General features: G+C 38.4%; 1 protein-coding gene across 5 annotated transcripts in view; it reads right to left on the reverse strand.

Annotated features, from left to right (window-relative positions):
- THADA (THADA armadillo repeat containing) overlaps nt 1–15591 on the reverse strand; it is a 283517-nt gene that overhangs the window by 252417 nt on the left and 15509 nt on the right. For all 5 annotated transcript variants that reach the window (XR_004987407.2, XM_045580694.1, XM_036435157.2 and 2 more), the window contains exons 12-16: nt 14712–14863; nt 13666–13821; nt 12897–13019; nt 8084–8207; nt 1030–1181 (exon numbers count right to left, since the gene is read on the reverse strand). Coding sequence is in view for 4 of the 5 variants with exons in the window: in XM_045580694.1 (XP_045436650.1) it covers nt 1030–1181; nt 8084–8207; nt 12897–13019; nt 13666–13821; nt 14712–14863 (707 nt within the window). In the remaining variant the exon portion in view is untranslated. The remainder of the gene's footprint in view (nt 1–1029; nt 1182–8083; nt 8208–12896; nt 13020–13665; nt 13822–14711; nt 14864–15591) is intronic.

The following is a 15591-nucleotide window of genomic DNA, read 5'->3' on the forward strand; positions in this document are numbered from 1 at the left end:
CATGGATTCAAGTTAGAAAAGATACTCTGAGATCTTGCAATGCCACCTAGAAACCATGGGACAGACACCTTGTAACATGTGCTCCTACAGAATCCACTTCATCTACAAGTTGCCCTGCCCTAAATACAGCCTAATAGCTGGAGCCATAGGCTCCAACTGCAGCCCCTCCAGGTGACCTTGGCCTTTATACAGCTCTAACAGAAAGCCATAACAAAGCTCTAAAGCCAGTGACCCCACAGCTGCTGGTGAGCTCACAGCCCTAGAATAAGCTTAAAGGGCGAAGCAGAACCCTGAGCTAGGGAGCCCCTACAGACCCATCCCCATGCTGTGACCTCATTTCCAACCCTATCTTTGGTTTCCACCCTAACGTGGGAAGTGCAAAATGTGAGGAAGAGAGTAGGGGCTGGGGATGGAGTCGACCTCCCAGGGAGAGAACTGGTTGTTAACCTCAAGTACTCTGAGTTTCAGTTTAGTTATTGCTTGTTGGAAGATCAGAAACATATTTTCTACCTCACTTAACACTCAGCTTCCCAGTCTACTAAACAGGGAGATTATCTCAAAATTTTTTACTCCAGTTACTGTAAGTGATGTGTTTTGATCAAATATTAACATGTCCAAGGAAATTGGAGAGACCACAGTTAACTGAAATCTACCAATAATCTCGTAAACAATAAAACCTATTGCCTCCTACACCTCCTTTTTTATCAAAACAAAAAAACAAAACTCACTGATTTGGACTTTATTTTCCTTGACAATACTTTCTCCGCCCCTACTATGAATCCCCACCTCATCACCCTACAACAGTAGATGTATAATGATAACTGAAACAGCCAGAAGATAGAAGAAGGCAAATGCAAAGAACCTGGACAATCCACTGACTGTTTTAACTGTTGCTTTAAACCAAGCATGTCAAACTTGCGGCTGGCAGGCGGCATGCCTCATTTAAACCTGCTGGCCACAAGTGTGACATGCTTGCTTTAAACAGAAAGTTTTCATGCATATACATTTACATAGGAAAAGTCCAAATACCTGAAATTGTATATGTGTTTTTGGTAACTTCATCAGAAGATCAAATGCTAAAAGTTTCACTGGTTCAAAAGTGCTGGTAAAACATTCCATTAGTGTTTGGAAACGACCAACATCAATATCATGACTCAACTGATACACCGTTTGGACTTGACCTAAAAAAAAAATACACAAAAAAATAAACATTTAAAAGTCAATTAAAAGAAAAAAAGTCAACATTTTCAAGTTATTTGGACAAATTTATAGAAATTCATACAAAAATTCACACTTCATACTTTATCCATCCTATCTAATAAAAGAATAATATGCAAATTGATCATCACTCCAACATACAAAGTGGCTGCCACAAGATGGCCAACAGGGGAGGGCAGTTGAGAGGGACCAGGTCTGCAGGGAGGACAGTTGTGGGTAATGAGGCCTGTAGGGGAGGGCAGTTGGGGGGACCCAGGTTTGCAGGAGAGGGCAGATAGGAGTGACCAGGCATGCAGGGGAGGGCAGTTAGGGGCAATCAGGCTGGCAGGCAGAAGCGGTTAGGGGCTATCAGGAAGGCAGGCAGGTGAGCAGTTGGGAGCCAGCAGTCCTGGATTGTGAGAGGGATGTCCGACTGCCCATTTAGTCCAGGTTCCCAGATTGGAGAGGGTGTAGGCTGGGCTGAAGGACACACCCCTCTGTGCACAAATTTCTTGCACCAGGCCTCTAGTAATATCATAAAAGAATAATTTTCCATTAACTTATTTCATAAAATAAATTACCATAAAAATGATAGTATTACAGTTTTCTAATAGAAAATAATGTTTTAAAAATTTGTTTAAAATCACTTCATTCTCTTTCTTTCTTTTTTTTTTCTTGTGCACTTCATTCTCTTTCAAAAGTCTACATATTACATAACAGACAACTAAATTATATTTTGAATAAATAAAAACCAATTAAAAATTACATCTTTTAAAGAAAATCTTTATAAAACTTCTTGACCTAGGAGCCAAAGTCCTACCATGTATTAATTGAACTGACACTGAACAATTAATATGACATAGCCTAATAGAATTACTGAACATCAAGATAAAGAAGTAATCTTTTAGCCATTCAGGCAAAAAAAAAAAAAAAAAAAAAAAACCTAAATTCAGCCACAAAGTGGAAAAACAGTCTGGCTGCACTCTTCACCAGAGCAGCATGTAGTGCTAGAAGACAGTGAAGCAATGCTTAAAAAATTCTCAGTGAAAGAAAGCGTGACAAAAACCTGTATATCAAAATCATAATTCTAGTATCAAGTATAACAGCAATATTAATATTTATCAATGTGCAAAAAATTAAGAACTATGTTTCCCCAACTCTTCCCAAAGAAAGACTAATGTTAGCCAACCAAAAAATGAACAGGAAAACTGTCACAAAAGAATGATGGCAGTCACTGAATTCACTGAACTCTAAGATCAAGATGGAACAACTATGGCAAATAATGGGTTTCATAACCGAATGTGAGGAATATTTAACAGCATTTAACAAATTAATCCCTGCTAATAACTGAAAACATTCCAGTGCTTACTTAATTTGAGGAATGTTGTTCAATATAACTGCTTTTAACTTAATCTTAACTCACAAGTTAATGTAACTCTGTGAAACAACCAGAGCAAGAAACTGAAGTTTTTGTCACTTCATTTATACCTCTGCTCAAATTTGTTTCTTCTATTCCAATTCAGATACCTCTTTCCCTTTCTCTTGCCTGATTGTTCTGGCTGAAACTTTCACTACAATGGGGAATGGCAGTGGTGAAAGTGAGCATCTGTGTCTGGTGCCTGATCACAGGAGAAAGGCTTTGTCTTTACCAGTGAGTATGATATGGTGTTGGCTGTGGCTTTTTCATGAATGTTCTTATCACACCTAGGAAGTTCCCTTCTAGTCCCAGTTTGCTGGGTGTTTATCATAAAAGGGTGGTGAATTTTGTCAATACTTTTTCTATTGATACATTAATTGAGATTATCATGTGTGTGTGCATTTCCTTTGTTCTAATGTGGTATATTACACTGACTATTTTTTTATGTTGAACCATCCTTACATTCCTGAGATTAAATTCCAGTTACTTAGTCATGGTATATAACACTTTTAAAACAGTTAGACTTGGTTTGCTAGTAAAGGATAAGAATTTTTGCATCTATATTCATAAAGGAGACTGACCCACAGCTTTTTGTGGAATCTGTCTGGCTTTGGTATCAGTGATACTAGCCTCACAGAATGAGTTAGCAGATGCTCACTCCTCTCCAACCTTTTGGAAGCATTTGAAAAGGATTGGTGTTACTCTTTCTTTAAACGTTTGGTAGAATTCACCAGTGAAGCTACTGCTAGGCTTTGTTGAGAGGCTTTGTATTACTCTCTCTCTTTACTTGGTATAGGTCTGCTCACCTTTCCTATTTTTTTCTTAAGTCAATAATTTTATGTTTCTAGGAATATGTCCATTTCGTCTAGGCTATTTAACTTGTTGGAAATACAATTGTTCATAGTATTGTCTTACAGTCCTTTTTAGTTCTGAAAGGTCAGTGGAAACATCCTTACTTTCATTTCTGATTTTAGTTATTTATACCTTCTTTCTTTTTTTTCCTAGTATAGTCAAAACTTTGTCAATTTTGTTGATGTTCTAAAAAACCAATAACCCCAACTTTTGGTTTTGTTGAGTCTCTGTACTGTTTTCCATTTATCTCCATTCTAATCTTTATTATTTCCTTCCTTCTGCTAGCTTCTTATAAGGTTTGCTCTTCTTTTTTCTAATTCCTTGAGGTATAGTTAGTTAATTGATTTGAGATTTTTTTCTCTTTAAATGTAGGCTTGTACAGCTATAAATCTCTCTCTGAGCTCTGCTTCTGCTTCATCCCATGGTTTGGTATGTTGTGCTTTGTTTTTATTCCTCTCAAAGTATTTTCTAATTTTCCTTGTGATTTCTTCTTCACCCACTGGTTGTTTAAAGGCTCTAATCAAATATGAAGCCTTCTCTGGATGAAACGGTTAGCACTGCCCATCCTCCCAAGCAAACCATATCTCCCTCCCCTTCTCTTCCTGAAATACCTTTTCATAGTACTTATCGCCATCTGAAATCCTACCTATCACATGGTAATTTACTGTGTGACTCCCTTCACTAAAATCTAAGCTCAAATATGGGAAGCACTTTGTTTTGTACACTGCATATCCATGGCTGCATGACATGTAATAACTAAATAAAAATTTACTGAACCAACACCTTTACTCAAATTATGGAATCAAGTTTTTCACCATAAATACTGGGATATATTATTGAGTAAGAAAGATGCATGTGCTTATTCTTCTTGAACTAGGACAATACTTGAGGAAAGGAAGAAACCATTTGACTAATCACAGACCTTCTATAAAATAATATAGAAACCCACATTAAAGTTCTTGGGATAAAGATGAATTATAAATTTACATTTCCCATCCAGTATTTTATGGTCATATCTTTAAAGTTAAGGAGTATAGTGTGACTTGAACCATTTGCATTACTCTCACATTGTTTAATTAACAGAAATACTGTGAAGCCAGTCACTGCCCAATTATATGTGACTCCTTCATTAGGAACATGACTTGGCTTTTTCATTTTTAAACAATATTTACATATGTTAAACTACTCTCTCAATTGAAAAATTGCCAGCATAATCAGCCCAGTGTTACTTCCCCTACACCTAGGTGCAACTATACAGAAAACTTTTTGTTAACTGGATAAGCAACCACTTGTAGGTAAAACTTCATTTTCTAAGTTCAGTTGTAGTACAATTGAAATTCTCTTAACTGACAGATGCCTCTATCTACATTTTCTGAGGCTACTGTAACAAATTACCACAAACTAGTAGCTTAAAACCACAGAAATCTATTCTCTCACAGTCCTGGAAGCTAGAAGTACAAAATCCAGGCGTTGTTAGGGCCATGCTCACTGTGTAGGCTCAAGGGAGAAGTGGTGCCGGTCTCTTTCAGCTTCCGGTGGCTGCCAGGATTCCATGGCTTGTAGCCATAGCTCTCCAATCTCTACTGTCAACTGACTCCTCTCTGTGTCAGATCTCCCTTTGCCTCTCTCTTAGAACACTTGTGATTGGCATTTAGGCCCATCCAGATAATCCAAGGTGATGTCATTTTAAGATCCTTAATCACATCTTCAAAGAATCTTTTTCCAAGTAAGTTCACATTCATGGGTTGTAAGGATTTGATGTGGGTACCTTTTGGAGAACATTTTTCGGCCTCACACACCTACTCTCATCAGGTGATCAAATTTACCATCATGAATAATGGAACAAGCCAACATTACGTACCTCCCTGCTATGATGCCCTGAGTAAAACGTCAAAACACCTATGAGATATCATAGCAAAAATGCAAAATCTGAGTGAAATCATGAGGAAACAACAAGACTGATAGACATTCCTCCAAAATGTTAATGTCTCGAAATAAGACGCTTTCCAGATTAAAGGAGGCTAAAAGAGATATAACAACGAAATGCAACATATGATCTTGAACTAGTTCCTGGATTATAGGCAAAAAAAAAAAAAAAAAAAAAAAAAAAATGTTTCCTAAAAAAGGCCACTTACTGGGACAACTGGCAAATTTGTAATATCGGTTGTATGTTAGAAAACAGCATTATATCAACATTACATTTCCTAAACTTGAGCATTGTGTTATAGTTAGAAAATTAATGAGATAGATAGATAAAGCAAATATGGCAAATTCGTGAATAATGTCATTTGTTCAACATCCTTTCTCAATAACATTGACATGGGGGCAGATTTAATTCCCGGCAAAGGCCACTTTGTGTGTGGAATCTGCAAGCCGTCCCCGGGTCTGCACGGGTTTTCTACGGGCAGCCCAGTTTCCTCCCACATCCCAAACTGTGCATGTTCGGTAACAGCTGTGTCTAAAGTGTCCCGGTCTGAGGAAGTGTGGGTGTGCATGTGTGTGAGTGTGCTCTGCAATGGAAGGGCACCCTGTCCCTCGTGCCCTGAGCTGCCAGGGTGGGCTCAGGCCGCCTGAGACCCTGACTGGAACAAATGGGTTAGAAAAGAATGATCTTACTTTTTTTTTTACTAGTCTTTCTTAAATGTAGATGTAATTTCACATTTATTTCAATGCTTAGTATTAGAAGTGTTTCGGGTCTTTTTTTTTTTTTAAAGTTTGGTGATGTTTTTGTGGCCAAAAGTACGCTATAGAAACTTAATTCTTGTTTATATCAATTAGCCTGTGGTAAAACTGGTTTCGTTATACGTTGTTTCACTTAAAGCAGCAGTTTCCAAGAACCCATTTATATATTAACTAGAGGCTCGGTGCACGAACTTAGTGCACTTGGGAGGGGCTCCCCGGGCAGCCAGCCTGCACCCTCTTGCATTCCAGGAGTCCTCAGAGAATGTCCAACTGACGAGTTAGGCCCGCTCCTTGTCTCCACCACTGCTGCTGTGCTCGCCAGCCATGAGCCTGGCTTCTGGCTGAGCGGTGCTTGCACTGACCACAGGGGAACAGCTTCTGCATTGAGCATTTGCTCCCTGGTGGTCAGTGCATGTCATAGCAATCGGTCATTCTGCCATCTGGCCAAAACCGGTTCTCCAACATCCTGAGGGGTCCCAGATTGTAAAAGGGTACAGACCAGGCCAAGGGGCCCCACTGGTGCACGATTGGGTCGGGAAGAAATATGGGGGGTTGACCAGCTAGGGAGGAACCATGGGAGGGCTCTAGGGTGTGTCTGGCACATTTTGCTCAGTCCCGATCAGCCGGACCCCAGCAACAAGCTAACCTATCAGTCAAAGTGTCTGCCCCCTGCTGGTTAGTGCACATCATAGCAAGCAGTTGAGCGGCCTTAGCATATCATTATCATATCTTTGATGGCCAACTGGACGACCAGAAACTTAGCATATTATGCTTGTATTATATAGGATGACATCTTATAAACAAATGATAAATCTAGGTAGAGGGTACACAGTTGTACACAAAACTATTCTTGAACCTTTGCTGTTGGCTTGAATTTTTTTCAAATAAAAACTTGGGGGGGGGGGGGGAATGGTTTTCTTCAAATGAAGCAAGCCTGTATTAATATCAAATAACTCTGCTCCCAGCTAAAAAAGTATATTTTGCCTAAATATTTAAACTAGAAAAAAAAAATCCAACAATATAGCAAAGTTCTCTGATCCTCTGGCCCTTGCTTTCCAAAAAGAAGCAGAGCAAGATATTTTTCTGTTTGAACACAATCAAGAAGGACTGAGCACAAACCAGAAGTACAGATTAAAACATACACAAACTCATGCACAGAGATAAAAAGAACCTTGTCCTGCCCTAGCCAGTTTGGCTCCATGGATAGAGCGTTGGCCTGCGGACTGAAGGGTCCCAGGTTAGATTCTGGCCAAGGGCACATGCCCAGGTTGCAAGCTCGATCCCCAGTAGGGGGCATGCTGAAGGTAGCCAATCAATGATTCTTTCTCATTATTGATGTTTCTATCTCTCTCCCTCTTTCTTCCTCTCTGAAATCAATAAAGAAAAAACTTTTTTAAAAGAACCATGTCTTGTCAAAAAGGAAAAAAATAAAACAACTCAAATGGAAGTTCAATGTTCAGCTAAGTATCCCGCAGAAGGAGAAACAAAGGGCATCGTTAAATCAGGATGCCTGGAAATGACATCATCCTAGTCTTTCTGAAACCAGATTGAGACTTACTAAACAGATAGCATGTAGAGGGAAACCACATTTTAACCACAAAGACTCACTGTAACACAAAAGAAAAAGAAATTTTTTAACTTAAAGAACAGATTGGACAGATTAGAATACCAACATATTAATTGGGGCACACTGAGAACATAATGAGCATAGTTCATGAAAACTGTAGTTTTGGTTTGGCAAATAATAACTACAGTTTTCCTCATGTGCCTTATTGACAAATTTAATTATGTCCACATTAAAATTATATAGTGAGAATAAAACATCTCATAAGAACTTTAAAAGGCAACAAACTCAAGCTTCAAGTAAAATAAAATGTTGAAAAAATGTGTTTTGCAAGAAAAAATATACCTTCCCAAACATTATTGAAAACTTACCTTCTGGGACAGGGAAAACTTCAGCTATTGAGCCTAAAATGGTTAAAGCTGAAAATCTAGTTGGGTAGGAAGAGCCAGGAAACAATGCTTCAAAAAGACTGTTGCAAATGGATGACATGAAATTCTAAAAATAAATTACAATAAGTATAATTGAGTTAACTTTACAATAGGTTATCACCAAAGCTCCATATTTAAGAATGGGGTTTTTTTCTTTTAATTATGGAAAAAATATTTTTAGAAACAATACTAGTTATTCACTTCCCTTAACACTTCTGATTGACACCCTTGACCATAGCTATATCATGACTACAATGAACTCCATCTTTGTAGAGCCAACAAGTACAAATCCGATGTTTCACACACTTTTAGTGATGCATTCAGGCATCAAAAGCATGTATACAGGAACAGAAGATGGTTGCCGACAGGAAGGCAGACTACAAGATAGTGCATGAGTGAGAAAACAAAGGGAGACTGTGTGGTCGCACGGGGAGTGTTTGTTGGTGAGTTGAGGGACAGCTATACTCCAGGAGACTGTTGGGGACTGTTGGTGGTCAGTGCACGTCATAGCAAGCAGATGAGCGGCCTTGGCATATAATTAGCATATTACACTTTGATTGGTTAAATGGCCAACTAGACAACCAGACACTTAGCATATTAGGCCGGGCAGCCCCCAGTGCTGCTAGGATCCCTCCTGGAGTGACCGGATCAGACGCAGAGACCGCACCATCTTGAAGGGGAACATGGGAATCTACAAATACGGCACCCACCGAACAGCTTGGAACCTGAGAACACCGGTCCCCAATTGGCACAAGCACGCGGATTCAGAGGAGCTCTACACTCCACCAGGAAAAGGTCAGATTTCACCTGGGATAAGGTGAGGTCTTTGGTCCCAGCAGGAGAGAAAAACTGCTCATGCAGGAGCTGGAGAACCTGAGGAAGTCTGCTCCTAGAAAAATCTGCGGCTGTTGGGGCTGGTGCGATCCATGAATGTGGAAGGGGGTCCACAGAGCTGCTAATAGAAGGGAACTCTAAAAGCAACCCATTTTGATCTCATGTAAAAGGACAGCTTAAAAATTTTAAAAGTGTGCCAGCTGCTTAGACCCAAGGGGGAAAAAAAGACTGCACCAACTTGTGTGCAGCCCCGGAGTTCACTCTTATGCTGGCTCTCTTTTTTTCTTCTTTTCTCTTTTCCTCTTTAAATCCTTGCTTCTGATTACTAAGCCCAATACACAGGATCACCCAATTGGGGATACCCTAAGAGACTGCAGGGGAAAGCTGTTTTTCTGAAACCTGGGGATCAGAGCAGGGAATAACCATCAGGGAATCAGCTCTGGGCAACCCACATCCACAAACCAGTATTGAGTGCCACAGGGAAAACAGGATTTAAGCACTGGCTAGAGAGGAGCTATAGACCCGGAGGTCAATCCAGAAACACTGCCACCCAGTGGTTAAATCACAAATTAACTACTGTGAAAACATTAAAGGAATACAAGAAATTAAGACACACTGCCTGCTTAAAAATCAGGACTGGCTTACAACACTGAGGAACTCAGGGAACTTCAATACTGTCCTGACTAGGAAACAGGCATGCCAAACAGAACAGAGGAAGTGAATGATCTTCATTACTGCACATTTTTATTTTTTTCATCTTTTATTTAAGAAACTTTTTTCTTTTTTTCTCACTTGATTTTACCTTTTTAACTATTACATTTTTATTTTCAGTCAATATTATTACTACTACTATTTTACTTTTTTTTTTTTAAGTGCCATTTATTTTCTCTTTATTTTACTTTGGGATTAGTGTTCTACATTCTATTTTCATCTTTCCTTTAGCATCATTTTACTCTATCTCAACTTTACCTTTATGCCATCACTCTTTTCCTAACTTTCCCCCTTTTGTTGTCCTGCTTCTCTTACCCTATTCCTGCTTTAGATTCTCCCTAGTCCTTCTTTTTACCTCCTGTTAAAATTTCACCCTACTTATATATCTAATTTCCAAACCCCTGCTCCAAGTCCATACACATCTCTCTCTTCTCTTTCTTCCCCCCAAATTTTTTCTCTCTCTCCTTTTATTGTTTGCCTGATTGTTGATTGTATCAACTTTTTATGCTTGTTTGTGAGATTGTTTTGCTTATTCTTTTTTCTTTGCTTTGTTTTTGGGGTTTTTTTGCTTCTGTTTTTCCCTTGCCTCGCTTGATGTTAGTTGTTGTTAGTAGTTTGCATTCATCTCCAAGTACTTGTTGCTGGCATTTGCTCAGATTAGTGGCTGTTCTATTGGAGTTTTCTCCCCATATATAGTTTGTTCCCCTCTTCTTTCTTATTCTCTTACTTTTCTCTCTTACTTTTTTTTCCTTTTCCCAATTTCATTTTTGCACTCCTTTCTTTTTTTTTTCTCTCTCTCTCTCTCCTTTCTCTCCTATCCTCTAATTCGCCTTTCTCTGGTGGTCACCTTTATTTGGGGTTATTAATATTGTGAATACATTTCTGTTCAGTGGCTTGTGCATTGTACCTGGTTGTGTTGTATTTTGTGCCTTTAAATCAATGTAGGAGAGAGAGAAATACATAACCAGACACCCGGAGAAGAGAGAAACAGCCCACATATGAAAGTAAAACAGGCATCACCAGAAAAGTAAACAAAATCGAGGCAAGCAACCTGTCAGAGAAAGAATTCAGAGAAATGGTCATAAGGTGGCTGAAAAGAATGGAAGACAAATTCAACAATATGTGTAAGAACCAAGAGGAAATGTAGAAGAACCAAGAAGAAATGAGAAATGACATCACTGCTATAAAGAACTGAATAGGAAACAAGAATAGACTAGAAGAAGCAGAGGACTGCATCAGTGAGCTAGAAGACAAGGTAGAAAAAAATACCCAAGTAGAGCAGCTTCTAGGAGAAAAAAAATTAAAAAACAGGAGGAGAGCCTAAGAGAACTTTGGGACAACACGAAACAAAAGTATGTATACATTTTAAGTTTTAAAATGACCGAAGAAATAGCCAATACATGTTACCTGATAAATTTGATAAATGTAATACTTGATAAAAATAACTATAGTGACATAATTCATTTAGAAATCCAACTATTATGTTGTCTACTATCTGCCCCTTTTTTTAGACTCCTGCTCTACAATCCTGTTTATACAAAGATTAAAAAAAAACTTTTCGTAAAATGCAATTTTCAAACAAAAAGCAAAGTGGGAAATACTTTATCCAGGATAAAACCTTCCCCCTCTAATTAAAAGGATAACTTTTTTCTGTGTAAGATCAAGAGAAAAAGTATAAGGACAAGTTGTGATTATGAAGCATCTAGTATAATACTATGCCTTGATGACATATATTTGTAACTGAATAGATATAAACAGCTCTACTCTCAACTGACTAGACATAATCCCTGAATTCATTTTTTTGGTCAAGGACATACAACTCTGGGGCCTTATCCTCTACGACCTTACGGCTCTAAGTAAGAGTTTATTAGTTTCAACGGAATAGGGTAGTTATTAAAAATACCCTAGTTAAATTAGTTTTAATTATAAATCAATAGATTTATTCTCTATCTAAAGACTAGTTTTTTAAAAACTAAAAAAAGCACATATATGAAAAATCAGAATGTCAATCCATAAAATAAGTTTTGTGTTTCTAAATACCTAATTTAGACAAATGTCATTTTACCCTTTCAAAAAGAAGCTAAAGAAATGTGTTATCTTAGATCATCTAGCAGCAATCTCAGAAAGGCTAAAAAATAACTCTTATACACACGTAGCAAGTGGTCAGTATATATATTCTAATCACTTTTGATGACTGCCAGCAAGGCTTTTTAGAGTGACTTAGAGTTCACAAAGAGCTGTCTCATTTAGTCATCAAGACAAACCTTTCATAGTGGTTACTAATCCCACTTACAGTTTGATAGACTCCAAATAAGCTAACTAGTCAATGGCAGAATTAGGATACACCTATCTACTTTCCCAGTCTTTATTATTGGGATTTTACAAAGATGAAGCTGATTTCAGCCTTTGTATAGGAATATTCTTCCTCAGATTATTTTGTACCTTTTAATACAAAATTGAAAACTAAGGCCCATCCATAACGTTTAAAGTAGGTACTCACTATGTTATAGCTCCAATGTATCAATTTACTATGCTTGTTTTCCTAAATGAAATAAAATAGATGAACTTTGTCCTCTATCTGGGGCTTAGAAAAAAAATAAAAATCTACTTCTAAGAGGCTAGATTTGGAGTAATAAACCAGTGGTGGAAAGTTCATTCTGATCTGATGGAAAGAAATTAAAGGTTGTCAAGCTGAGCCCTGGCCCAGATTGGGGCTGCTGTACCTGGGGTTCCATCCAATCCGCTAACACCAAGTATCCTAAAAGTCAATTCTGCTCCTCAAGCTCACTCCAAAATGGGACAGACAGAATCTCCATAGCTGGACCATGAGCCAGGAGTTACTAACACCAAGCCACCAAATATCATGTTAGTATAAAGAGAGGAGGCCCCGACTCAGCGGTCTCTGCCCTGGGGAGGAGTGGAGGAGTTCAGGGCCAGCAGTTACCTTTCTGTTACAAAATTTAATCCATCTGGCCCATATAAGCTGTAAATGATTGAGGCTAGCTCATTAATATTGCTTTCTAACAGACCTGAAGTCCAGCACTGGTTCTACAACTCAGGCGGCCTGAAGAGAACTATGTAAGACTATATAAAACCCAGCTTGAATAAAAAAGTACATAAATACTACTTACCAAGAGACTTCCATTTATTTCCCTTTAATACATAGTCATCATTTCTTAAGAATCCATGTGTTTAGAAATATATCACCTACCTTATACTGATGTAAAGAAACAGAAGGGTGATGTTTGGTTAACTCATTATCTGGCTCTTGTTTGGATTTGTTTTGCTCCAGTTTATAAAGCACCTGAGAACTTTCCTGTATCCTACAAAATAACTTTAGAGAGAAAAAAAAATAATAAGGCATATGTGAGCCACGTTAACTTTAAATGCCAAGAATAAACCCTTAAGTTCTTTAAACTAAAACGTCAGGCAAGGAAAGTACTGGTTTTTAAACTCTTAATATTTACAGTGTCTCTTTTAGCATTTACATTGTTAAAACCAAAAACATTACACTGCAAACCAGAATATAAGTCTTTAAAACACAGTTCTATTTCCTTTAGATCAGCAAGAACCTAAAGAAGATATATTCACTTCTATATTCTACCAATTCTTTACCCCAAAAAAGTATCGCATGATTAATTCAAGCTGACTTATTCAATAATGACCATTTCATGAGGTGCTTTAAATGTTTTCTTCAAATAACTTATACCCTAAAAATTCATCGAGGGATTTTTTTTTAATTTTTTTTTCCTTTCAAAATAAGAGCTCCAGTTTGACTTATTACCCCAAAAATGAAAAGTCTTTTCACTCTGGACTTTCATCACAAATGCAAACTGTTCTATGGAAGGGTCATGAAGAGATATGGTACATAAAGCCCATAATCATTATTCTCACACTCTCCCAAAATCTGGGCTCTTTTGGGAAATGATTTCCAGAGCGAAGTTCACCACTTTCCTATACTTTCTGAAGAGAAATCCTACCTTTTTAAGAAGAGAACAAATCTGTTGCCGCACTCCTGGGGACTGACTGTTAAGATTGTATGTGATAAAAAATTGAATACACTGCATTTCTTCTATGGAAACAATTTCTGTGCTTCGGTTACTTTCACAAAGCAAGCCTAGTGTATCTATCCGTACCTAAAACACATCAAGCAATAACATGTTAATTTTTCAATGAAATAAGTGAAGCCTAAACCACTTGACACATTTAATTTTTTACATAGGCTACCAAAGGAAAAAAATAACAACACTAAAAGTGAGTTTTACCCATATGTACTGCAGTAAGGTTTCCTAATCCCAAAGATCGTGTGGTTATTGCCTATAAAATTATTTTATCAAATGTGTAGATTGGATATTTATTAAACAATCTGAAAAATTCTTATTCCACAATAATGTTCAACTTCATTCTTTTTTATTCTATTTCCTCAGGGACCACTTTACCCCAAGACCCCCTCCCACACTCTCAGATTAGTCATGTACACCTACTCCCATTCTGCACACTCATCTCTGTTTGCATTAATTTCACTTCCTTGCTGAAGGCTCTAGTTGCCAACTGAATGAAAACTGAAGCCTTCAGCCTAGGATTGGAGGCTTCCATAAAATGGACAAAACACTTCACTCCTGCCAAACAATTTCCTTAATTATCCTCTCATCCTTGGTTGTCATTCTGTGGGCTGCTGCAATGCTTCCTCTTCTAATCAAATTCATCACTTTCCTAATCAGCCACCACTGCTCTGATCAGTCTCTTCTCCTGAGTTTCCGAAGACCTTACCCATAAAGGCACTCTTTTATCTGTATTTTTTTTCTAAGAGTCTCTAGTTGTTTCATGCAGGTTTTCTTATTCCTTCAACTAAACTCCAAGAAGCCTGAGTACAAGGTCTTCACTTTTCATTCTCTATCCATCATCCTTATGAACCCCTTAAAACAGTGATGGGCACCACGTAGGGGGCTCTGTATTGGATTGATAAGTGAATAAAAAACCAGGGAGCTACTATATGTGTGAAGTGCTAGTTCTTCTGTTGACTTACTTGGCAGTGCTGATGAATTAAGCCCTGCTTTATTTTTGCACTGGACACAAGATTCCTCCAGGCATCCGTTGCGGACTGAAGATGTCCATGAGCTCTAGCTGTTCGCAGACATGCCATCAACGCTCCCAGAGCCCCTCTACTATGAGATGACCCTAAAGATGGAAGAGATTGCTCTTGTTTCAAAAGCAGTAACAAAGACCGGTACTGTGCTATATAAATACTACCACAAGTTTCATGTTTGTAACTAACATTATATTTAAAAAACCACAATGACTTATTTTTATGTATAGTGCCTTTACCCATAAAGGCACTCTTTTATCTGTATTTTTTTTCTAAGATTCTCTAGTTGTTTCATGCAGATTTTCTTATTCCTTCAACTAAACTACATAAGTTCCTTATGTATAGGAATCAGATTTTTCAACTATCTTATAGTTACTCTTTGAAGTATTGAAAGTTTTTAATTATCTTAGTTGTAAATATTCTTAAAGTGATTGATGTAGGGTGCCAGATTCCTGCTTTGCTAAACAGAATACAATAATACTAGAGATCTGGTATTATTCATGCACTGGAGGGAGGGTCCCTCAGCCCGGCCTGCCCCCTCTCACAGTCCAAGAGCGCTCAGGGGTGGGAGAAGACCCAGCAATCAGGAGAAGGCAATGCCCCATCACACCTCTGCTGCTGCCACTGCTGGCGGCGCAAGCCTCAGCTGGCCCTGGTTACCTGAACCTTGGGCGGCCCTGGGCAGCTGGGCAGCCACCATCCAAGGCTTGACTGCACCTCGGCCCAGCCCTGGGCAATTTGGGGGTTGAAGGGACTGGGGACTCCAGAGGCAGTCATGCGGAGGAGCTGGGTCCAGCCTTGTCGTGAGCCTGCTCCCCTG

The sequence above is a fragment of the Pipistrellus kuhlii genome, unplaced genomic scaffold (genome assembly GCF_014108245.1).
Source record: "Pipistrellus kuhlii isolate mPipKuh1 unplaced genomic scaffold, mPipKuh1.p scaffold_m20_p_13, whole genome shotgun sequence".
NCBI classification, from domain to species: Eukaryota; Metazoa; Chordata; class Mammalia; order Chiroptera; family Vespertilionidae; genus Pipistrellus; species Pipistrellus kuhlii.